General features: G+C 32.5%; 1 protein-coding gene across 1 annotated transcript; it reads left to right on the top strand.

Moving 5' to 3' along the window:
• Positions 1-328: 328 nt before the first annotated feature.
• Positions 329-26,467, top strand: LOC127730603 (uncharacterized). The gene is made up of 9 exons (XM_052239065.1): positions 329-410; positions 4,212-4,355; positions 6,615-6,731; positions 7,461-7,653; positions 9,892-10,217; positions 16,713-17,048; positions 17,534-17,656; positions 20,489-20,726; positions 25,832-26,467. Exons 4-9 carry the CDS (start codon positions 7,505-7,507, stop codon positions 26,262-26,264), a joined length of 1,605 nt encoding a protein of 534 aa, XP_052095025.1. The 5' UTR covers positions 329-410; positions 4,212-4,355; positions 6,615-6,731; positions 7,461-7,504; the 3' UTR covers positions 26,265-26,467.
• Positions 26,468-27,184: the final 717 nt, after the last annotated feature.

Genomic DNA, 27,184 nt, shown 5'->3' with positions numbered 1-27,184 from the left:
CACAATTAAGAGGCATCCAATCCTACAATTTCATTGGTCGAGAGTACTTTGCTATATTCTAATGTTTTTAAGATCCTTAACTTGAGATTAATGAATTATTGTATGTTTTGTAAACTGTTGCTTGGGTAGTCTTCCCCTAGCTTTGAAACTGTAAACTTGTGAATAAATTTGTATATTTTGTATACGGTCTTGCGTTTAAAGCAGCCACAGTGTCGATTATAGACCAACAGACTTTAATGTAACCCGTACCGAAGTTCACGGGGTTATACATTTAACAGCCAATACATAAACGTACAAATCATAACATCAAGTGGATCCGGAAAAAATGGAGACTTCTGATCATAAACATTTCTATTGTTTTTTTCTCGTATCCTTAGTTGTAAATCATTCTATAGCACAAGCGCCACCAGGTAAGATATTTCGAGAATCATTATAAAATATAATCAAAGTACTGAAGTACTGAACATCGGATGACTGCAAGTTCTTGTGGATGGTCACAAGCACTTGTCTCAGAAAAAAAAATCACATCTCTATACCTGAAAGTGAGGTTAATGTACAGATATAATTTTTTTTTCTTAGACAAGTTCGTGCGTGGATGATAAATAAATGACAGGGAATTCAACCTCACCGCAATAAATATGATATTGAAGTGATACAAATCAGTATACTCTGGTTTGTTGTTGTATATTATATTAATATTTGTATATTACAGTTACATGTATATATAATTTGCATTCATTTGTATATCATTCTATTCTACTATATTAATAATAGTGCAGTGCAAGTGCATGGTGGACACTATTCTGTAATAATTCGATTTTTCTAATAGATTGGATTTGAGTAGGCATTCATATTTTCCCGCCAAACTTTCAATCTCCCATGCAGAGTTATCTGTCCTTGAGAGAGAGCGAGAACCGATAACTCTGCACGGGAGATTGCACTCGATAATGTCCGCGTATTTATCATGTTTATAGATCGGTTACAATCCCAACACGAAAGTTACGTAATGGAAATCTAGGCGACAGCAATACACCGGAATGCCCTCACGGTCATCCGATGTAAAAATAAGGAGATGTGATACGATTGCCAATGAGATAACTATCCACCAAAGTTCAAATGAAGTGTGTTGGCAATTATAGGCAACCGTACGGCCTTCAACAATGAGAAAAAACCCATACCATATAGTCGGCTATAAAAGGCCCCGACATGAAAAATATGAAACAATTCAAGTGAGAAGACTAACGGCCTAATTTATAACAAAACAATTTAAGAACAAAAAATTTAACCGACATGAACCAACGACATCCACTGAACTACAGGCTCCTGACTTGGGACAGGCACATAAAGAATGTGGCGGGGTTAAACATGTTCGTGAGCGTTCAACCCTCCCCTAACATGGGACAGTGGTGTTACAGCACAACATAAGAACAAAATATAAAAATCAGTTGAAAAAGGGCTTAACTCGTCAGATCGATACAAAGCAGAAAAACATCTAACAAAAACACAGACCGTACGTGGCAGGGTATTTATACATCCCTAACAACAACAAAAACACACAAAGTACAGATCTGAGAGTACTCTCAGTTACAGACAGCTAGATCAAAGCTAATAACAACTAATAAAAAAAATTAAGTATCTTAGACTAAAAATCAATCAGGCCACATCCAACATCCAATGGATTTAGTATAAAAACATCATTAACAGTCAGAGAAAAACATGACCTTGTACAATGCCAAAATATTATTGACATATTGTAGTACCGTGGAAGTGCATATGTGTATAACAATAATATTTAGTATGGTTTTAATTAACTGATAACAAAATCAATATTTATACTAATAAAAAAACAATATCCAAAGATCTAGTTAAAGTGTTGAATTGGTAACCTTTTGATTAAGTTTATTTTAAAGGATTTATAAGTTTACCCGGATCGTATCTGAATTTCCGGGCTAGGTAAACAACATCACCGTAAAATTAAGGATGTGCTATTTTGTTTGCAATAAGTTTTCTAAAGGTACAGCAAAACTTGCAAACCAAATCTTGCATCTACGGACAAATTTAGTAAAGGTTTTAAGTAATATGAAGTAACGAAATCCCTGACTTAATAATTATTTGTATATTGTTTTTACATGTCATTCTCTGTACCTATGATTGCATTGGTTTTTAGAGAATAAAGTATTGTGTGTGTGTGTGTGTATTCCAGACAGGACCACAGCAATAAAGTTACAATAATCATAGCGAACGAGTTGGGATATATAAACACCGTAAGATGGTTGCAAAGGAACATCACCGTCCAAAAAAGGAAAATTAATAATTAGGGAAAGTAAAATCATCCCTTTAGTCATAGTTACAATATGTTTTATAATGAAAATTACTAAGAGGCTAAAGAGCATGTGTCATATTTGTTGAAGATGCCAAAAGACCTAGGTGTGTGACTTATGACTAAAATCTTCTATCTTTTATTGCACTTGTATTGCTGATAAAAACATTCTGTTGACAGTTTCTATCTTTCTTCAATTGTTTTAGTCCTTAACATAGAAAAGGGTAAAAATCGTCATTAAAGGACAATTACTCATATGAGACGACAACTGACAATGTCATCTAGATAACATATTTTTAAGTTTTTTGTTATAACACATTTGTTATCATTGTAAAATACCATCTTCATGATTATAAGCTTTTATAACTTTGAAGTGCTTGAGATATTTCACTTGGTACTTGGTTGCTTATTTACTGATCTTGTCTTGCTGATCAGTTTTGCTTTCAAAGTTTCTATCTATCTCTTATAGTTTTTAAGATAATTAACAAATTAAAGCGCAATGAATTGGTAAAAAATGGTTACACAAGAGCACTAACCCCTATATATAGTTGACCAACGATTTCAGCAATATCGACGATTAAGCCTTGTGGATCATTTTTGCTGTTTTAAATTTCTTTCTGTTTATTTGTGTTTTAAAATAATAAGCAAAAACCAAGAAATTGGTAAATATCGCCATTTAAAGGCAATAATTCAAATAAGGAGAGTTCTGATGATTTCTGCCATGTTTGACTTATTTGTAGATCTTGTCTTGCTGCTAATTTTTCTATTTAAAATTTTTATCTATGATCTTTTATAGTTTGCAAGATAATAGGCAAAATGTAAAAATAAAATGGTAAAGTTCGTCATTACTGCGCAATAACTCATACAAAAAGTCATCTGACAGTTTTGGTGTAAATGAACAGTATGTAGATCTCATCATTTTTAACATTTTAACACAGTCACGTTTTTTCTTGCTTTTCTTAATTGTCAGTCCATTGAGATCTGCCTTGGTGTGACCAGGATATCTCAAATGTCGACTGAGATATAGGTCCAACTTTCATTAGTGTTGTTTCCATTTTTTTACCCTTGTATTTATATTTGACTTCATGTGTACTTTATCGAGAGAGTGTATATGGTATGTACTATCGAGAGAGTGTATATGGTATGTACTATCGAGAGAGTGTATATGGTATGTACTATCGAGAGAGTGTATATGGTATGTACTATCAAATACATAAACTTTTATCGGCGTCTTTGTCAATTAACTATTTACTACAAAAACCTTTTTGGTGGCGTCAAATTTATCAACATAAACATTTTTTGTTGGCGTCTTTGCACGGAAGTATAAACAATTGACATACGAGTGGGAGGTTTAGATAGCTATAAAGCCAGGCTTACCCCTGTCCCGGTATGGGTTTTACTCATTGTTGAAGGCTGTACGGTGACCTATAGTTGTTAAATTCTGTGTCTTTTGGTCTCTTGTGGACAGTTGTCTCATTGGCAATCATACCACATCTTCTTACTTTATATTAACTCACTATTTTCTTCGGAAAATGTCTTACCAAGTCAGGACTATGACATTTGTTTTCCACTCGTCCCGTTGGTTGATTACGTTTGATTTTGTCAGTTTTTGTGAACTTTGTTTAATTTACCTTTGAGTTCGGTATGTTTGTTATACAAAAATATGTGGTTTGATGGCCAATGAGACAACTCTCTACCAGAGACCGAATGACATAGGCGTTATATATAGTTGTTGTTTGAACTTACTTGAAGGTGTATGGATGAACGACTTGCGATTTTTAAGACCATATTGTCTTTATGCTTATTGTTTTAATATCTTCATTTATAAGTTTCTGTTCTAATTACTTATTAAATGTTCCTAATTTTCATAGTTACTCATATTTAATTGCAGTTCCTTCAAACTGGTGGCAATATCCTTATCCTTATGATGTTGTTGCTCTAGCTGGTGCACAGGCTCAATTACAGGAGGAAAATTTAGTAGATAGTTATACAGAGAGTCCACCAAAAAAACGCAAATGTTTTGACCCCAAAATTGGTAAGTTGGTAAGAGCTGCAAACTGCAAACTTGAATATCTTGGTTCACCTCAGACTAGATCGCTGTTCTTGTTGACGAAAAAAATGAGTCAATGGATATAAATTCGGAAATAATCTTTAAAAATGTGTATCAGCTTTAGCTGTTATGTTTATCTTTTTTAATCTCTGAACAGGTCTCCCATTTGTCGATGCAAGCGACCATTTTGATCTTACAGATTTGAACTATAAGCTTATTGCATTCAAGAAGAACACCTTCAATAACATCATTGTTTATTTTGTTAATGATAACGCTTCTGAACTTCGGTATCTAAAATCAGTGTAAGTTATACACATCCTAGTCAAATAAAGGCAATAGTAGTATACCGCTGTCCAATAGTTATAAATCGATTTAACTGAAACAAATCCAGGTCACAAACCAAAACTGAGGGAAACACATCAACTATTAGAAGAAATAAAACGGAACAACAGAAACACTGAACTGCTACAAAAACAAACGCCAACATACATATAAATTGACTATGTGATAACAACTGCCATATTCCTGACTTGGTACAGGACATTTTAAGAAAAATGGTGGGTTGGACCTGGTTTTATGGCTAGTCAAACTTCCCGCTTATATGGAAATGTTCAAAATACCGCTAAAATGACAACATTACGTGACAGGAATACAGTACAAATAAATGCAAGAACATTCAGGACAGAAAAAACATAAATAAATAATATAATAGTACATTTCAACATGTACATTTCAATCGTGTCGTTCATTCATTCATTATATGTTTCATGATAACTTATATTTTTTCTCAGATGTCCTAGATGTGCAACAGTTACAAAACAATCAGAAATTTGATAATAAAATCGTAATATTTTTTCTTCTCGTATTTCTTCTTAAAAGCACGGTAAAAAAATATATGTGTGAAGGAAGTTTCAATATCTAGCCCTGTAATGCGCGGTTTTTCTAAAATGAAAATATATAGATGACAAAACTAATTTCCTCTAATTTTCAAAGAATCTTTTTGGCATATCATATCCTTTAGGTAAGTATACCATTTCAGTTGTCCAATTCATTACTTCAAAGTTTCTGAATATATGCCGGTCAAAACTGGTTATAATTGAGCAAAGAAATTGATATCGAATGAACATTAGAGATATTCTTATCATTTTGCGTTCGTCGATCAAATTTTTAAAAAATTCTCCAGTTCTGAGCATTTGTTTTTTGTTTTGTTTTTGTTTTTTGATAAATAAATGGAACTATTGTAGAAAATATTAATCTTTCATAATTTGTAGAGCACTTTCACTGAATAGTTGTAAAACATTAATCTTTCATATTCTGTACAACACTTTCACTGAATATGTAAAACATTAATCTTTCATATTCTGTACTACACTTTCACTGAAAAGTTGTGAAACATTAATCTTTCATATTCTGTACAACACTTTTACTGAATAGTTGTAAAACACTAATCTTTCATATTCTGTATAACACTTTCACTGAAAAGTTGTAAAACATTAATTTTTCATAATTCTGTACAACACTTTCACTGAAAAGTTGTAAAACATTAATTTTTCATAATTCTGTACAACACTTTCACTGAAAAGTTGTAAAACATTAATCTTTCATATTCTGTACAACACTTTCACTGAAAAGTTGTAAAACATTAATCTTTCATATGCTATACAACACTTTCACTGAAAAGTTGTAAAACATTAATCTTTCATATTCTGTAGAACACTTTCACTGAAAAGTTGTAAAATATTAATCTTTCATATTCTGTAGAACACTTTCACTGAATAGTTGTAAAACATTAATCTTTCATATTCTGTATAACACTTTCACTGAAAAGTTGTAAAATTAACGTGTAAGTCATTTTCTGGTTTTGCTTAAATAAATGCAAATAATTTTTTTCAAGGAACTTATTCATAAAGAAAAAATAACTTTGAAAGAGAACCGAAATATTTCAAAGGGATATTCAAACTCATCGAAAACAAACAGACAATGCCATGACAAAAAACAAAAAACATCAAAAGACAAACAACATTATACAAAACACAACGAAGAAAACTTAAGACTGAGCAACACGAACCCCACCAAATGATCCAATTATCTATCTGTCAATTTAAATGAACGAATATAGGATGTACATATCGATTTGATGCAATATTATGAAAATTAATCCAGGTGTATCAGCGAGACAGTAACAATCCCTTCTTGAGAATTGTCATCCTATCGCTGTAATACAGAATTAAACTTATGTTATAGGTAAATTGAAAAAGGGAAATACAAAATGTTCAAAGAGTTTGAACAAAGTAAGACGAGTAGACGGATATTGTAATGACTTAGACAATCCAGCAGCAGGAGGCGTTAATTACCGTTTTGGTTAGTATTGAATCGATAGCCATGCAATATTTGTTCCATAGTAACTGTTTCAACGAATATATTACGCGGGAAAGAGCTTGGACTCTCATGTATTTTGCAAAGTTTGTAGAGAGACGAATCATACATGGTTAGTCACCATCCCGTTATGCAGAATTTTTTCTTTATTTTCATTTTTATACAGAATTCATTTATATGCTATTTAACTTAGCAATTCGACTGTGTTCACAGCCCACCATGCCATCTCGCAACTCCATTTTGTTTCGTTTTTATTATATTTCATTTAGTGATTTTTTTGTAGATTGAATTGTTTAATGTTTTATTTTTTCTATTTTTATTTTTGAACACTTTGTAGAGGGAAGGAAATTAATACCGTTTGATAGTGATAACAATAGTGTCAAAGACATACAAACCTAATATAATCAATGTCGAATGCCATACAGTGCCATATAGTTATTTACGTCCTCGTCCTTTTTGGTCTCTGGTGGCTAGTTGTCTCATTTCCAATCATACCACATCGCTTTATTTTATTATCCGTTCAATTGTATACGTTTGTCATTTCAGGGACAAGAATCTCGTTGTTCCATTTTAACAAAATGAGATCAAAACAAACGATTAAATACAGTGTTAAAAACTACGCCTTTACAAACAACATTGAAGCATTGAAAAAAAAAATAATGTTAAAATTTTCTTTTCGAAAGATCGAGTAAAATTACATTATATTATTTTTAGGCAGGAATGTTCCCCTTAAAGTCACATCTCAGGATTACTGCAATATGTACAAACCGAACCCACGTGAAATCAGCAGAAAACTGATGCAGAGAACTGAATTTATACCAGCTACCACTATAAACATTCTAGTTGCCGGTTGGATACAATTTATGATACATGACTGGTTTGATAGTGGTACAAATGACAGAAGCAGGTACAAATTTTAAATATTTTTGTTTGTTTGCTGATGTACAGTTTCACTATAAATAGAAAGAGATGTAGAGGCATAACTCAAGTTGTATTCACCGAAATACAATATTAGCGTGTATGACTCATCTTTTATTTAAAATGAGACAACAACCAATTAACTAAACAAGTTGCTTTCTTCGGGTTGTTGTCTCTTTGACATATTCCCCATTTCCATTCTCAATCTTATACAGACTGTAAAACAGAAAATAGCTTATAAAACATGCAAAAAACAAACTTGATGTTCCTATAAACCCCCTTTGAAGACTATATTATTATTCAGCTATCTAAGAATTAATTTTATTGCACAATAACTTTCATATTTGAAAAAAATCACATGGACCTAAATGCAAAACTTAACTCATAACTGTGTACATGTATTGCTATCTTATACCAACAGCGCTCGACTTTATATCTACAGCGCTAGACTTTATATCTTGAGCACTAGACTTCACGTTTTCTGCGCTTACTTAGCATCTTCATCTCTATAATTTAAATCTTCAGGCTTTACATCTCGTTCGCTATACTTTAAAACCCTCTACTCTTTAGTATCTGTATTAGACTAACAAGGCTCGGTCATACAAAATTAATTTCAAAACTAGAAACAAGTCAAAATGACAACCACTATTCAGATAGTTCATGACTTTTGCGTTCGTATCCGATTGAAAATTAGCTAGTTGAAAGTATTATTCGACAATAAATCTCAACATTTGTTCAAGAATCTCACAACCGATACAGGACAATCTCAATCTGGCATACTTTATAAGATATTCAGCTTAATAAAATAGTATTCGTCATGAAATAGAAAAAAGCTGTTATTGTACATTTATATTGATGAAGAAGAATACTAATTTACTGATATATACATTAGTTTTAATGAACTTACTGTCGTTTTGTCAAAAACTCACTAAGCTGGTCGCACTTACCTGCGAGTAAAAAAGTAATTCCGAAGTCATTTTACATTACATAGTTCTAGTAATAAACGAAACAAGCTCTTATTTAGCACTAGAACATTTAGTTATCTATGGCATGACATTATCATATTTAATATTTACAATTTGACAATAAATTGATGAATAGTCGACCTACTCTATCTATATTTTTATATTCTATACCAAAAAATCTCAACAGGAAGTGCCAGTAAAGATTTTCTCGCTTATCCTTTGGTTGAGATTTGATGGTTTACCAGGTGTGTTAACAATAAACTCATCATAGATACCAAGAATTGTGTACGCCAGACGCGCGTTTCGTCTGCAAAATACTCATCAGTGAAGGTCGAATTAAAAAAGTTAAAAAGGCCAAATAAAGTAGGAAGTTGAAGAGCATCGAAGACTCAAATTCCGAAAGGTGATGCCAAATACAGCTAAGGTTTTCTATTCCTCGGGTAGAAAATCCTTAGTATTTCGAAAAAATCTCAAAATTTTGTTAACAGTTAATCTACAATTTTGACCATATCAATGATTATTCATGTCAGCATTTTTACTGGGTTGATGAAGTCGCATGGCAAACATAAAAAACAAATATATTTCGCTCTATCATCACATTTTTTTTATGTGTTCCATGATTCTGTGTTGATTGTTTATCATTATGTAACGATCGGTTAACTTCCGACACCAAAAACACGAACGTTAGTTTGCAGGTAAAGTTTTCGATCAACAATCACAGAATGAAATATTTGTTTGTCGATTGTTTGGAGTCGTAATTATACATGTAAACAAAACGTGCGCAGAGTGCTTAGTTTTATATATGGATGGGTTGGTGCAATAATGTCCTCAGCATTATAATTACAAGAAACTCGTTTTATATGACTTTAAGACGAGCAAAACTCAGATACCGGAATAAATAAAGACGAAGTAAAGGATAATTTATATCAGTGAAATTAAACAGTATATATGGATCTGCTATTAATGCCAAGTTTCAAAATGACAAATACTAAGGCAGTATAAAAAACTATTCACTATTTCATCTTCATTTATTAGTACTATCATGTTTTCTTCTTGTTTTCGTTGTGAACACAAACACGCAATAGTTCACAAATAAGATAAAAACTTTATTTGGGTAGTCCATTTTCCAAAGCAATAATAAATAAACAAAACGAAAACAGCCTATAGATTTCACAGACGCGAGATCGCGGCGCACCACACATATACTGTGAATATCTTACCTGCAATCACTCGTATGACATCTAATGCTTTGATTTTCCCAGAAAAATGGAAGTTTCCTTGCAAGATGATGACCCTGAATTTAATGAAACAATTAATATACCATCAACTCGGTCCGAGGGTTGTACTCCTCTGCCGGGAATAAACAAAGACATCTGCAAAAGATTATCAGAGGATTTCTCCTACTGTAAGGATGTTAAGGACTACGACTCATATCAAAATATAGTCACACACTGGTGGGATGCATCTCAATTGTATGGAGTTAATAAGAAAATAATCAAACGTATCCGCACAAAGAAAGACGGCAAGCTTATACTGACGGATGAAAATCGCCTGCCAATAGAACCGTCAACTGGATTACCCATAACTGGTGAGTACTGTAAATATTCATTAAATATGGGGACAATGTGTCAGTCCAATACATGAACCTAGTGTTATCTTGTCCTTGTTTCGCAAAATGATGTTTGACTTGACTATAATCATATGTTCCTACCTCCAGATTTAAGAAAAATATAAACAGAATGTCAAGGAGAGGGGAGCCAATAAAAAAAAAACGTTTTCTGACAAAAACATTAAGAAATTTTCTGATAATAAGTGTGTATGATATCTGAAATATATCTAAAAAGAGTGAATAATTACTAATCTTTAGTATCAAATATAGCTCAGTTTTTAATCCATTAATGTGTAAGTCAGTTGTGTGTAAGATTTATCAATTTTCTATATATCAATTTAATAATGACATTTGAATGGTGAATGCCGGCCTCCATGCTGCAGGGGAAGTGTTATAATAGATAGAACGAATTCGCCTGGAACTGTGCAAAAACAGTCTTTTTGCCAATAAAATGCGATATTAATCTGACTGTTTTTCGTCATAGTACATTAATACAACTTCGTTTTTGTTATATAAGGAAATTGTTTGGTGTTAATAACACATCGTTGATAATGTTTTATTTTTTTAAAGACTTTCCAAGACTTAAGGCGATTGAGAAATTGGCAAACTTTAGGATTGATAGCGTTTGATTTCGTCAGTTTTTATGGACTTCCCCTATTTGAATTTGACTTGGCGTTCGGTATTTTTGTTATACTTTTATACTGTTTTTTTTAATGACTGATACATTTTGAGTTTTTGTGTCTTTTCGTATACTCATAACTCTTTTAATATAATTTTGGTCCAAATACTTGACTTTTTTCAGCAAATCATTTAAAATGGTAAACATTTTATTAAGATATATATCGTAATGATAAACGTGTACGAACTTTCCTTAACCTCTCTACATAAGGAAAAAGACTCTGTACATAATTCTATTTCTATGTTTTCTATGTTTCCTATGTGCCGTTTTATTCCAAATCCAGTTCATATAGAAAAAAACTATTAAATATAATACCAATATGTAGTTTTTTTTTTAATTTTCCGTTAGCAAATGTTATAAACATAAACTTATCACCGTCTTATACTTGCAGCGAGGTGAGCGTTTTTGGCTACGCTTTGAGATGAAGAACAGCAAGAAAAGCGCTGTTCCTTTGCTTTTTGTCTTTTTTGCTGTGCATATATTGATTTTGTGTCATGGATGGATACCCCACATCATTTCTTTTCTATTATGTAACATCAACATATTACATATCATAATTCTATGTATAAAAAAAAAACCATTCAAATAAAAGAATACATTACCATGTAGCTTAAACTTTACTCAAGATGTACCTATTATCACGAATCTAAACTTATATACCCTGTATATATGACGTCTTTACACTAAATAAGATGTGTACTGATTGATATTTTGTCCTGAATCTTTGATCTTTTTTTATTTGTCATTGGCTTTGTACTAGCTTTTTAGTAACCACGAGAACTCTCAAATCCGTACTTTGTGTCCTTAGTCTGTTTATTATTTTTTTGTGCTTTGATCTGATGAGTCAAGTTTTTTTCAAAAGATTTTTATAGTTTGTTTCTTTATTAGTGTTATTTACACCATTGCCTCAGGCTATGGGAGCTTTTTCAACTGATTTTTGTAGTTTTGTTTCTTAAGTTGTGCTATTTGCATCATCTTCCCATACTAGGGGAGGGTTTGTCACCCGCAAACATGTTATTTAACTTAGCCACATTCTGTTTAACCTCTCCCAAATCAGGAGTCTGTAATTCAGTGGATGTCATTTTTTGTTGTATATCATAATTGGTTTTTGTTTACTGTTTTGTACATGTGTCGGGTAGTTATTGTTTTGTACATAAATCTCGAAGTTAGTTTTCTCGTTTGAATTGTTTTACATTTGTCATTTTAGGGTCTTTTATAGCTAACTATGCGGTTTGGCTTTTGCTAATCGTTGAAGGCCGCACGGTGACCCATAGTTGTTATTTTCTACGTCAATCTGGGGGATAGTTGTCTCACTGGCAGTCATACCAGCTTTTTAGTAACCACGAGAACTCTCAAATCCGTACTTTGTGTCCTTAGTCTGTTTATTATTTTTTTGTGCTTTGATCTGATGAGTCAAGTTTTTTTCAAAAGATTTTTATAGTTTGTTTCTTTATTAGTGTTATTTACACCATTGCCTCAGGCTATGGGAGCTTTTTCAACTGATTTTTGTAGTTTTGTTTCTTAAGTTGTGCTATTTGCATCATCTTCCCATACTAGGGGAGGGTTTGTCACCCGCAAACATGTTATTTAACTTAGCCACATTCTGTTTAACCTCTCCCAAATCAGGAGTCTGTAATTCAGTGGATGTCATTTTTTGTTGTATATCATAATTGGTTTTTGTTTACTGTTTTGTACATGTGTCGGGTAGTTATTGTTTTGTACATAAATCTCGAAGTTAGTTTTCTCGTTTGAATTGTTTTACATTTGTCATTTTAGGGTCTTTTATAGCTAACTATGCGGTTTGGCTTTTGCTAATCGTTGAAGGCCGCACGGTGACCCATAGTTGTTATTTTCTACGTCAATCTGGGGGATAGTTGTCTCACTGGCAGTCATACCACATCTTATTTGTTTACTACATACCCTGCATGATGAACAGTCAGTTGAAGAAACAAACAAAATATGAATAGTCAGTTGAAGAAACAAACACATGGATACAAAAACTGAAATTTAAGGCAATTTTATTTTTAATTGTCCATTCTTTGGTTATTAGATTTGGGGACCTGTGCTTAAAGTCAAGATCTTAAACCGAATAATTTGTTTAAGTTATTCTAACAACAACCAATAATCAGAGAAAACTCGATGTTTAGGCCACGACTCATATAGGTGTTACTTTCATTAATTTATTATTGTAAATATCTTAAAACAAAAGGGCATGTTTTGTTTATTATCCAGTAACTGAAAATGAACCCGCTCATAACATTTTCTTAATGAATTGAATACAATTAAACACTACTTACACATAAGTATCAATGATCATATGTTAAACGTGTTATACCTAAGCCGGAGTAGGAATGCACGTCTTGCATTTTGGGGTCAATATCTCTATTCCTTTACTTTATTAACTCTTTTTGTATACCCATTTGTTTAAGGGTTTGGACAAGATAATGATTTTCTGTACTTTTCTTGAAGGTACTGTAAACAAAGATTCACAATCTGTTTCATACAAATATTTGTTTATCACTAATTATTAACGAACATCTAATACACGCTGCATTAACGTCCGTTTTAAAAGCATTGACTTTTATCATCTATCCTCTGCTTTTGATAAAGTCTGGAGAGATGGTCTTTTTTATCTTCTTTGGCAAAATGGTATTCAAGGAAAATGCTGGAAACTACTACGTTCCCTTTATAAAAATGTAAGTAACAAGGTCATTTTTGGGAATTACGAATCAGACTGGTTTGATCAAGAATTTGGCCTAAAACAAGGATGTATATTATCTCCTACACTATTTTCTATTCTAATGTCTGATCTTGTCTCAATGATAAAAGAAAAGAATCTCGGTATCAATGTAGCGACTGAAGTTATAGGTAGTCTACTCTTCGCAGATGATATTGTTTTACTAGGGAAAACCGAAGAAGAATTACAAACCCTATTGAATATTGCCAGTGAATTTGTTTCTAAATGGAACCTAAAGTTTAATGCCAAAAAATCAAAAGTTCTAGTGGTAGGCAAAAGACTTAACGCATACAAAAACGGGTTTCTAGGGGATGTTTTAACTGATGAAGTAAACGAATATAAATACTTGGGAGTTTATTTCTCAAGAACGTTAAAATTTAATCATCATATCGAGAAATACCTTAAGGAAAACTTTGAAAAGAAACTTAACTACATGTATATTATTCGCGTTTTAGGAGAACATGGCGATTTTAATCGGTTTAATTTTGGCTGTGCTTTGTGGATTTCGGTTATACGTCCATCCATTGCTCATGCTTGTGGTGTATGGTACCCAACGTCAAAATCCGGAACCGAAATGCTAGACAGCTGGCAGTACAAAGTCGCAAAAGTTATAATAAACTCTAAAATGAACTTTCCAAAATGCTCTGTGTTATCAGAGTTAGGATGGGAGTCTCTAACAAATTATATGGACCGTCAAAGGATCACATATTTTGCTAGATTAGACTCTGTACCTGGTACAAGATATTGCAAAATGATTTTTACCGAACTTAAGTTATTAAAAAATGAATATTTTAATCATATAAATGGCATATTCCAGTCCACTGGACTGGACCATTATATACATGGAAACGTTAATATAAAAACATTTAATAAGTTTTTTGGTATTGACGCTTGTAATAAGCTGAAGTCCGAAATTCTAGAAAAGCGAAGCCTAGGTGATTACCGTTCATTTTATGTCACACAAGCACGACAATCGTATTTATCAAATGTAGACGATTTTTTGGGCCTCTCGTCTTAAATTTCTGGCTAGAACAAATTGTCTTCCATTGAATGCTGTTTTATTCCGCATGAAATTGAAAGATAGTAATGCATGTGAAACGTGTTGTACTGAAGAATCCGTTTTACATATACTGTTAGAATGCCAAGCATATACTGATATTCGAGAACGTTTCCTTTCTGATTTGCACGATTTCCTTCTTAATGCAGGAACCGGCGTGTTTTTCTCAGAGTTGCCTCGTTTTAATAAACTTCAATTTATTATCGGAGACATAGCTTTTTTGTTCGGTGATGATATCGGAAAAAAGGTTGATGAAATGGGAAAACAATATCTAACCTCACTCATTAAAGCTCGCAATGAGTTGTTGCATGTTAATGTCTAAATTATTTAAATGTATGAAAGTTTGAAATTGTGTCAAGTTTATGTGAATATGCATGTATTTTTAGACAAAGTCTATGTATAGATGTGTAATCTTTTAAAAATGTCGCAACGTACTTTTACGGTTTCTTTTATTCACTTTTATATAATTTTTATTACCAAATGTTGGGTTTCAAAAGAAATTGTTTTACGAATATATTGACATTTTTAATGATAGTGATGTTTTTATTTATGTGCACTGTATTTATAATATTTATAGTTTGTATGACGCAAACACTAATACCCTGTTGGTGTTTGCCCCCAATGTAAAGGGGTAGTTTCTCAATAAATATATATATATAGATTGCCTAACAATGTAATTTTAACACACTATTTAGTATGTAAATATAAGAATGTTTAAAATATTTACAAAATGATGAAAATAAACGCAATATTTCGCTAGACTAACTAGCTTTATCAAGCGTGCATCTATCCAGGTGAAATCGGATGTAGATGATAAGAAACTTTTGCAGCTCAATGTATATGTTGCACTTGAATTTAGCTGCCTTGAAAATAATACATAATTTGGATGAAGTTCAAGATTTTTACAAAATTGGTAGTTGAAGTTAGCAACGTTCATTGGCCAATATTACAGGATAAAAAGGACGATGCTGTGTACTAAATTATTCTTTATCTTTCCTGTATCTTTTCTCATCTTTTTCGTTAAGACCATCAGGTTCTCAAGTGTGGAGTTGGTGGATCCAAAAATTTTCTCTTCTCCTTCTCGCCGTGGTGTCCCACTCGGTGTTGACTTCTATGATTTGGAAGGTAACATTATTCATGTGCTGCTATTTATAGGCACTTATATATATATATATATATATATATATATATATATATATCCCTCACTCAAGTATTGACAGTAAAGATCGTGTTCATTTTGATTCAAACCGGAAAACGTCATGTTAAAATGTTAATGTTCTCAGCATATATCCTCCCTCAGTATGCTAAGCGTGTATAAAATCATCTTTTGTATTATTTTTCAAATTCTCTTATGAAACTCTGAAGTAAAGCAAGTCATGTTCTGTTTCTTCGGGTCAAAAGTTAGTGACACACTTTACTATCTAACCCCATTTGATCTCATATCTAACTACACGTGTTTTAAAAAAATATGTGTTTTGGAAAAAGGACATTTCAATCTTTAGAAGTTTTTACCATAACATGATTAGGTGTAGAGAAATACCAGCCTATCATAAAAAAAATGTTGTGGTTTTTAATTCTTTTTTCGTATTCTCATTTAACACTAACTTTTTTAATATCAAATAAAATGTATCTTTTTTTGTTTTATGTGAAAACTGTTTTGCTCGTTCTATATTCAATCTATTTCATTAATCAGACTTATTTAACATGTTCTCTCTTTTTTTAAAGATCATCACTGCGGTCATACAGAAAACACATAGTTATTACAAATGTATATGTATATCAATCTGTTGATCTGTCGCTATCCTAGATGTCCAGAGAAATAAACATTATGTAATGATGCTGTAGTAAATAAAATCACAATGGTTACCTCACCTATTTCTGCTAGGAATAAGTGTGTTAAAGTGCATTGGCCAGTGATGGCTGGTCTCTCTCGTGAAACCTATGGCCGCGTTTTATACATTATACTAATAATGGGGAAATTTATATATTCTTTAATTTTAGGACAAAATATAAACTGGTGGGTAGGACTTGGTATGTTTCACATTGTATGGACTCGAGAGCATAATTATATATGTGATATGCTGAAGGAGAGAAATCCAAAATGGAATGACAATAAATTATTCGATACAGCAAGACTAATTGTTTCAGCTGTCATTGCCAAAATTCATACATTAGAATGGACACCAGCTATTTTGCAGAACAATTTAGTAATACTTGGTTTAGTCAGCAATTGGTATGGCGTGACTCTGTTGGAGTTTGCCAAAAACAATGAAACTTTAGCTGCCCAATTGGCACAACAGTTTCCACAATTAGCCAATGGAATTCAAGGATCTGTAGGTACGAACAATATCCTTCTAAAGGCAATCACAATTTGACATATCTTTTATCATTAGTGGTAATCCGGTTTAGCGGGAACATTTTATGAATTTAGTATTTCACATCAAAAAAAGAAAAAATGACCAGCTTCATTACACAGTATTTCAACAAACTTTTTGCATGTTGGTCCTCCTTTTTTTTTTGTTAAATCGTTAAAATTCCTTCTAAACTCAATCGACTGTAAAATTAGAAGATTATAAACACTTTTATGTATTATCTAATGCGAGTGATAACATTTGTTACATTTTTCTAATAATGGTTAATTTTGCATTGAAAAGGTATATCATTATATACATCTTTCCACACCAGTAACAATGTATATTACAATTAGAGGGAGCATCATCAAATTCACGATTGAATGGTTAGATCATCTAATAGAAATTATGTTTTGTAATTTCTTGTAAATGAAAATTCAGTATATTTTATTCCATTCTTTTTGTACACAGGGAATCCCAAGAATATTCGAGGAGTTCCATATTCTATAACACAAGACTTTATAGCTGCTTATCGTTTGCATCCACTGATTCCTGATAGTCTACAGATCAGAAACTACCAGACAGATGATGTTGGTAAGAATTCTTTTTCCCGAAGATAGACGCTTGATCGATCAGAGGCCAAAGCTTGATCGATCAGAGGCCAAAGCTTGATCGATCAGAGGCCAAAGTTAATTTATTTGATAGGGATTCATGTTACTTAATCCTTTTCTATGAAGTGTTTTGTGGACTTGTTTGTCTTTCGTTTTCTTGTCCTAGGTTTTTAGGTTTCTCTTCGACTTATGAGTTTTGAATGTCCCCTTAGGATCTTCCATCTCTTTTTATCGAATGTTATTCAAAAAAAAAACTTATGAAAGGTTTTCAACAATATAAATACCAAATAGGAATAAGGTGATTCTATGAGTATATACACAAAGATCGTTGGTGGTTTTTAATTTAAACTTTCAAACTCACAGCTCATACTCATTCTAGATCTCTATCAAAATCTAACCCAGGAAAATGAAATTAGCTTTATTCAAACCTAATAGAAATATTTTGAACATATTGGTATTAAATTCAATAAATCTTTATCAGGAAATTTCTAGATAGATTGACTCTAATACTATGATAAACATAATTTATGTTAAAAAAAAGAAATTGGTATAAATAGCAAATTAAAAGTTTAGGTGTTTTTTTTTTTTTTTTTGTTTTTTTTTATTATTTTCTTCACTTTTTTAATTCTTTTATTTTTTTTAGAGAATGGGGAAAGAGATAAATATATTTCAGTACGAGTACAGAAGTGAAAACTTATTGTCATACTAAATACTAATTTAAGGTTGTACATATTAAAAATAGTGAGACGAGATATAACACCAAATTAGTAAACATTGAATAATAAAAATGCATTACAAATTGTGTCAACATGTCAAATTAACACAAAAGTACGATTTGAGATTACTCACAGTTACTGAATAAAATTGAGAATGGAAATGGGGAATGTGTCAAAGAGACAACAACCCGACCAAAGAGCAGGAAACAGCCGAAGGCCACCAATGGGTCTTCAACACAGCAAGAAAATCCCGTACCAGGAGGCGGGCTTCAGCTGGCCCCTAAACAAAAATGTGTACTAGTTCAATAGAAATAGACGTCACACTAAACTCCAAAAACATATAAATGAACTAAAATTAAAAAAAACATACAAGACTAACAAAGGCCAGATGCTCCTAGAAAGCTAGTTAAAAGCCAAAAACAGTTAATAATAAAAAAAGTATGCATCAGAGACTAAAATCAATTAAATCACATCCCAGGGATTAAGTGTTTTAACGCCATGAACAGTCAAAGAAGACATGACTTGTGCAATACCAAAATAAAAGTATTGACAGGCAGTAGGATATTTAGGATTTAACCTTATTATAGATATGTATCATGTTACATTTGTATATATAGATAAAGAAATATCTAAATAGAAAATAAACGTGGATGTGTATTTATACATCCCTATAAAAAAAAATAGTTTTAAATTGTGAATGACAAAATCGAAGTTAGTGCCAATGTAAACCATATTAAAAGAACACTAATAAGATAACCTTTACTAATAAGTTTGTTTAAAGGTTCGATGAGTTTACACGGATCACTTAGTGATTTCCCCGCTTTTAGTACAATATTACCGTAAAATTTAGGATGTGAAAAACCGTTTTTATTAAGTTTTCTACAGGTACAGCCAAATTTACTAATCAAATCTTTGTATCTATGAAAGAATTTAGTAAATGTTTTAAGTAATTTATGGTAACAAAACCCCTGACTTAATGATTTACCAGTGATGCATCGATTATGTTCGTTAAAATCTATGACATCACTACACACACACGGGCATAACGAACGAGTTAGGATATATAAACACCGTATGATGGAGCCAAAGGAACATCGCCGTCTGAAAAAGGAAAATTAACAATAGGGAATGAAAAATCGTCTCTTTTGTCGTAAATTTTAGTATGGAGTTTCCCTTTAGAAACTGAAATGTCTAAATCTAGAAAAGGACAACTACTGCTGTTTATGTTTTATTTATTTAAAAGTTCCTTTGAGTTAATTTCGGTAGTATATTTAGAGAACTCTGGATTATTTAACGAAAAAATATCATCAAGATAACGATAGGTATTGTTGAATGTGTCAACCAAATGTAACAATGACGTGTCTTTACTGAGTTTGGCCATAAACTGTGATTTATGGCAATACAGGATTAATCTGCTATTAAAGGGGCGCAATTAGTGCCCATAGGAATACCTACTACCTGCCGATACACTTTATCGCCGAAACGTACATATATGTTTTTTTCCGGGAGAAAATTTAAAGCTTCAATCATATCTTCACATTTCAGTTTATTTTTCGACTTATCAGTTTGAATGTCCCTTTGGTATATTTCGTCTCTCATTTATAAGTATCAAGAACAAACAAATTTTGGCTTGTTTTGTAGACATTTGTCAACTATGAAAATCGTACATTGGATGTTGTGTTTCAAGTTTGCTGTTTCATTTTTCTCTTTTAAATTGTATAATATTTTGATATATCTTCGTTTCTTTTATAGATTAATAAACAGTATGGGATTATCTCATTATATATATCCATACGGTAACCAACGAGAAAAATGAAAATATAATTATTTACATTTTTGTATTAATCTCGTTGGAAACCATGCTACATCTCCCTATTTTATTTTATAAAGTGAATTGTTTATATTCTAAGAAACCCTTGGTTCATAAAAAGAAATAGATTATTTTTATTTCATTTGATATTAAATTTCCTTCCCGTGGTCTGTAACTTGGTATGGCGTACTCAATGAGCCACACCAAGAGGTAATCATGTAAAATAGCCTTAATTTTAAAGCTGAATTATGGCATGAACTATGATTTGATTATTAACCTTTTTTTACAGAAAATGAGTATGATATGATGAATGCTGTTTTTGAAAAATCAGAGACAGTCTTCGAGGAAAATTCAATGGAAAATCTATTCTATTCAATGGGTAATGATCATCCAGGAGCCATGACGCTACATAATTATCCAAATTTTCTTCGAAATCTAAATCTTCCACCTTCAAGTCCACATGGATCAGGATATGTAGATCTAGCTACGATAGATATTCTTCGTGACCGAGAAAGAGGCGTACCAAGGTTAGCATTTAAAAGTAACATTTATGAGAATCTTATATCATACAATAAACTCATCATAGATACCTGGACGAAAATTTTGCACGCCAGACGCGCGTTTCGTCTACATACTCACCAGTGACGCTCGAATCAAACTAATTAAAAGCTAAAAAGGCCAAATAAAGTACGAAGTTGAAGAGCATTTAGGACCCAAAATTCCGAAAGGTTTTGCCAAATGCAATGTGGACAATACTATTTTGATCATTAACCAGTGAAGTCAAATTCAATCTGCGATGCAGTTTGATTCAAGTAATAAAGATATAGGAATGCAATTTAAGCTTGATGTTATCGTCAATTAAAATGTAAAGGGATTTAACAGTGAATGAAAATTACTTTGGGAAAAATCTGTCATTTTGATTTTATAATAAATATACTTTATGTGATTTAGGCTAAATATGTATGTGGGACTCTGAACCGCGATCATACTCCGAACCGCGATGGTCACGCTGATGTGCGATGGTTTGATGCTGAAATGCGTTTTTGATCACGCTGCAGTGCGATAGTGGCATTGTGATGCTATCTTTTTTATAGCTACGCCGAAGTGCCATTTTGGTAACGGTGAAGTGAGATGGACAACACAAATTATATTTTTAATGCTTTTCGTGTCGATGAAGAAATCCATTTTTATGTTGAAAGCAGTTTTTCGGGATTTTTAAAGTTAATTAATGGCTTCTTCATCTTAATACTATGGGAAGCGGAGATGGATTGGTGGAGATGGAACATTTTGTAGCGAATTGTTATTCCAAAATCTACACAAATGTTCTGTTTAACATACGATGGAGCGTGGCCTTCTCTCAATCAATACACACGGGTCCGAAGACATTCTTCGTATCATGATATTACTGTAAACGCGGAACTCATGAGGGGAATCAAGTAGATTATTAAATATTAACGCAGAATTATGTTCAAATGCAGAAAATCAAAGAGGATGATCTCACATTAAATTTGCGACTGTTACTAAGGACATCCATAAACAATAACGTATGATAATGTATCTACTAACTATTAAAACAATCTACTTCTCATAGGCCTAATAATTGAACATCTGAAGATTCTAAACTAGCCATCATGCGTAATATACTGTGGATTCATTTATTTCCGTGGGTACCAATTTTCATGGATTAAAGAAAACTGGCATGTTTGTTGATGTTTAATTTCGTGGTTTTGCCAAGATGTGCATACAATCCAATAGAAAATTTGTTATTCGTTGAACATTTAATTTCGTGGTTCACCTGTACCCAAGAAATCCACGAATGATAATGAATCCACAGTAGATCATCGTACATCAGCAAACGGACCATTGCACTACAGCGTGGCTATCGAAATTCAGCGTGACCATTGCACTTCAGCGTCCCCATCGCACTTAAACGCCTAAAATATGTACAGAACAACACCAATATTAAACTAGAGGCCCTAAAGAGCCTATGTCGCTCACATGCATCTTCAACAATGGCCACTCTTTTAATTAGTTAAGAGTTAACTAACAATTTCAGTCATTTGACATATTTGTAGATCGTATCCTGCTGATAATGTTTCCTTTTTAAAGATTCTATTTACCTATTATAGTTTCAAAGATAATAGCGAAGAAATACATTTTTTTTAAAATCACCTTTAAAGGGTAATAACTCCAATAAGGAGTCAACTGAAGATTTCGGCCATTATGGTGTATTTGTAGATCTTGTCTTGCTGACCATTTGTGCTATTTAAAGTTTTATTTATCTATTACAGTTTTCAAGATAATAGGCAAAAATGAGAAAACTCGTCATTATATTAGGGCAATAACTTCAATAAGAGTTGACTTACCATTTGGGTCATGTTGACTTATTTGTAGATCTTGTCTTGTTGCTAATTTTTGCGTTTTAAAGATTAATTATAAAAAAGAAGATGTGGTATGATTGCCAATGAGACAACTCTCCACGAGAGACCAAATGACACAGAAATTAACAACTAAAGGTCACCATGTGGCCTTCAACAATGAGCAATTGTTATAAGTCTATCTTATATAGTTTTTAAGATATTAGGCAATAACGATTTTTTTTTTATAAAAATCGTCATTAAAGAGCAAAAACTCTATTAAGGAGTCGTCTGACGATTTTGATTATGTTGCCATATTTGTCGATCTTGTCTTGCTGATCATTTTTACCATTTAAAGTTTCTGTCTGTCTATTAGAATTTACCAGATAATAGCAAAATAAAAAAAAATAAAAAAAATTGTCATTTAAGGGCAATAACTCCTATAAGAAGTCGTTTGATAGTTTGTACGTAAATAGACAATAGGTAGAGCTTAACATTTTGAACATTTTTGTCCCAGTCAAATATTCTATTTACAGCAGTTTTCAAAATAATAGGCAAAACTTGCATTTTACCCCTTTGTTCTATTTTTAGCCATGTCGTCCATCTTGGTTAACAGGCGGGGTCATCGGACACATTTGTTAAACTAGATACCCCAATGTTGATTGTGGCCAAGTTTGGTTAAATTTGAACCTCTAGTTTCAGGGGGAGAAGATTTTTGTGAAAAACGACGGACGACGGACGCTAGGTGATGAGAAAAACTCACTTGGCCCTCTGAGCTAAAAAGGAAACAGTAAATACAAGTATCAATAAATATTTCGGATAACAGATATCCTTCATCAGTATGACGTAAAACGAATCATATCAATTTATTCTGATAGTATTAAAACAATCTTGAAATTAATACAGATTAAAAACCAAGTCACGCTTGTATAATTTGTTTTCTCTCGTAAGAAATTCGTTGTCTATTATCTAGACGTTTTAGGACTCGATGGTGCGATGTTCACCTTGAAGTAAGATGGTTCGTTCGCTGATGTGCGATGGTCTATAAATAAAGGCAACAGTAGTATACCGCTGTTCAATGGTCATAATATGATTAAGCAAAAAAAAAATCCGGGTAACAAACTAAAACCGAGGGAAAACATCATCTATAAGAGGAAAACAACGGAACCATAAAAACACTGAACAACAAAAGCAAACGCCAACATACATAGAAACGGACTGTGTGATATCAACTGCAATATTCCTGACTTGGTACAGGACATTTTAAGAAAAAAATGGTTGGTTGAACATGGTTTTATGGCTAGCCAAACCTCCTGCTTGTCTGGAAATGTTAAAAATACAGCTAAAATGACAACACTACGTGACAGGAATACAGTACATATTACGCGTGATGGTTAGTTTAAAATCTACAAATGTTCAATTATATTATGAGTAGATTCATTTTAATGGTTAGTGTATAAACTTGCATTCGTTATTGTCTATAAAATTGAGAATGGAAATGGGGAATGTGTCAAAGAGACAACAACCCGACCATAGAACAGTATGTATGTTCTTAGTTATAGGTTCATACTAAATGAGAGATCGTCCTCTTTGATTTTATGCATGTGAACATAATTCTGCGTTTACTTAACATTTTATGTTGACTTGGTTCCTCTCATGAGTTCCTCGTTTACCTTAATATTATAATAGGGAGAGTCTGCCTGTGGACCCGTATGTATTTCAAGAATGCCACGCTCCATCGTACGTAAAAAAGAACCTTTTGTAGATTTCGAAAACAAATTCGCTACAAAAGGTAGACTTTTCCCTCTCGACAAATCACTCCGCGTTTCCCGTAGTATTAAAAGTTTATAAGCCCCTTTTTAACTTAACTAGAGGCTTTCAAGAGCCTGTGTCGCTCACCTGCATCTTCAACAATGGCCACTTTTTAGTAAATATCATCATGAAAGGGGAATACCTCTGTTAAGAGTTAACTGACAATTTCAGTCATGTTGGCATATTTGTAGATCTTATCCTGCTGATATTTTTTCCTGTTTAAAGTTTCTATTTATCTATATTTATAGTTTTCAAGATAATAGGCAAAAAACGTAAAAAAATAATCATTAAAGGGCAATAACTCCAATAATTAGTCGACTGAAGATTTCAACCATTATGGCTTATTTGTGGATCTTGTCTTGCTGATCATTTGTGCTATTTATCTAGTTTCTGTCTATTTATTACAGTATTCAAGATAAAAGGCAAAAATGGGGAAAATTGTCATTAAAGGGCAATAACTTCAATAAGGATTCGACTAAAAATTTTGGTCATGTTGACTTTTTTGTAGATCTTGTGTTGCTGATTTTCTTTTTGCTTTTAGAAGTTCCTATCTATCTAATATAATTTTGAATATATTTATAAAACGCAAAAAAGATGTAAAAATCGTCTTTATAAGGCAATCACCCTAATAAGGAGTCGACTGAAGATTTCGGCCATGTTTGACTTATTTGTAGCTCTTGTCTTGCTGATCATTTTTGCTTTTCAAAGTTTCTACCTATCTTTTATAATTATAGGCAAAATTTTTTAAAAATGGTAAAATTCATCATCTCAGGACAATAACTCCTACAAGAAGTCGTCTGACAGTTTTGATATAAACGAACAATAGGTAGAGCTTAACATTCTGAATATTTTTGCCCTCGTTAAATGTTCTCTTTTCCTAACGGTTTTCAAAATAACCCCCAAAATTTGCATTTTACCCCTATGTTCTATTTTTAGCCATGTCGGCCATCTTGGTTGGTAGGCGGGGTCATCGGACACATTTTTCAATTTAGATACCCGAATGATCATTGTGGCCAAGTTTGGTTAAATGTTGCCTAGTAGTTTCAGAGGAGAAGGATTTTGTAAAAGTTAACGACGACGGAGGACGGACACGCCAAGTGATGAGAAAAGCTCACTTGGACTTTCGGCCAGATGTGCTAAAAACCAGAAACAATGCTTTTAACAAACAAATTGACTTCTACATCGATATGAAAAGCATTGAAAATATAGTTTATGTAGCCCATCGCACAGTAGCGTTACCACCATCGCATTTCGGCATAGCTATCAACAAGATAGCGTTACAATGCTACCATCGCACTTCAGCGTTATCAAAAACGCACTTCAGCGTCAAAACATTGCACATCGGCGTGACCATCGCGGTTCAGAGTCTTACATATATCTGTATGAATGTCTCACCATGAAAATAGCATTATTTTCAAATTTATATTTGTTTAAACGATATAATATGCATTTGGTTTTAATAGATACAATGAGTTCAGAAGGATGTTGCACCTGACGCCTATAACGTCATTTGAAGATCTTTCCACGAACGCTACCCATGTAGAAGAACTCCGAATGATGTATGACGATGATGTTGAACAAATTGACCTTCTCGTTGGATCTTTGGCTGAAACACCACTTCCAGAGGGTTTCGGATTTAGCGACACTTTCTTTAGAATATTTTTGGTGATGGCCCGAAGAAGACTAGAAGCTGATCGATTTTTCACGGATGATTACACTGCTGAGTTTTACACTGAATGGGGTCTTGATTACATAGAAAAGACCTACATGACAGAAATCCTTATCAGGCATTATCCTTCCCTAAGTTCTCAATTACAACCGAACGTCACAAATGTCTTCATTCCATGGAAAAGTCAAACAATATTGGATGTTAACTTCCCTTATCCAGACTATTAGCCACGCGAATCAAATGAAGATTACCATTTATTTAAAGCAAAAAATTGCCTTCCTTATTTTCTCTGTTGAAGATATTTAATTAATAATGGCAAATACCTCTTCTTTAATTTTTATGTATTAATGTGTTTATACTACCTTATCTTAAAGACTTGAGCATGTAAGAATCATTTTAACAATTTTAATTACAACTATTTCACATTCTTCTTGAATTCTGTATTTCATACTAAAATGGCATTTTACTCGAATGTCATGACAAGAAGTTTCTCTGGAAGATAACAAAAAATGCTTTTCAGTTGGCTTTTTGTGCTTAATATTTGACAGTCTGAGGCACGTATTTTATAAGGAAGTAGATAAATTGAGGAAACAGTAGTTAAACGATTTTCAAACCTCATAAATCAATTATCAATGTAATCTTGAACTTTATAGAGTCTTAAAAGCTTTAAAAATTATATTATAATAGACTCCATTGACATGAAGAGTTAGAGTTTATGACAAAAAGGATAAAATAGAAATAAGGACCATAAGGCAATTCGTTGGTTAAAATTTCACCAGCCACGAGTTCAGTTTTGATATAATTATAAACCATTGAAATCGTTTTTTTCTAACAAAAATAGTAGCAGATCATGTCAAAAGAATATGATTGACCAAAGTCAAATGAATATTAGAATCAATAAAATACAAAAGTGTGTGATTCATAAAAGGCTCAATACATGTACTAAAGGAAACAAGTTTATTGTCATTTTAAGAAATGTTGCTACAAATGAGTTGTTTCAATGTCAATGAATCCATTATTAAAAACACCATTTGATACTCGCATAGGTTGAAAAATATTGTTTCCATTATTGTATAATGAATTACATATCAAATCAGATGAAATTCCTTCGTGGCTCTGGATCCTGTTCGGTCCTGAAGAGACTGCC

The sequence above is a fragment of the Mytilus californianus genome, unplaced genomic scaffold (assembly GCF_021869535.1).
Source record: "Mytilus californianus isolate M0D057914Y unplaced genomic scaffold, xbMytCali1.0.p SCAF_2, whole genome shotgun sequence".
Classification (NCBI taxonomy): Eukaryota; Metazoa; Mollusca; class Bivalvia; order Mytilida; family Mytilidae; genus Mytilus; species Mytilus californianus.
The sequence above is the reverse complement of the archived record's forward strand: the minus strand, read 5'-3'. Positions and strand labels throughout refer to the sequence as shown.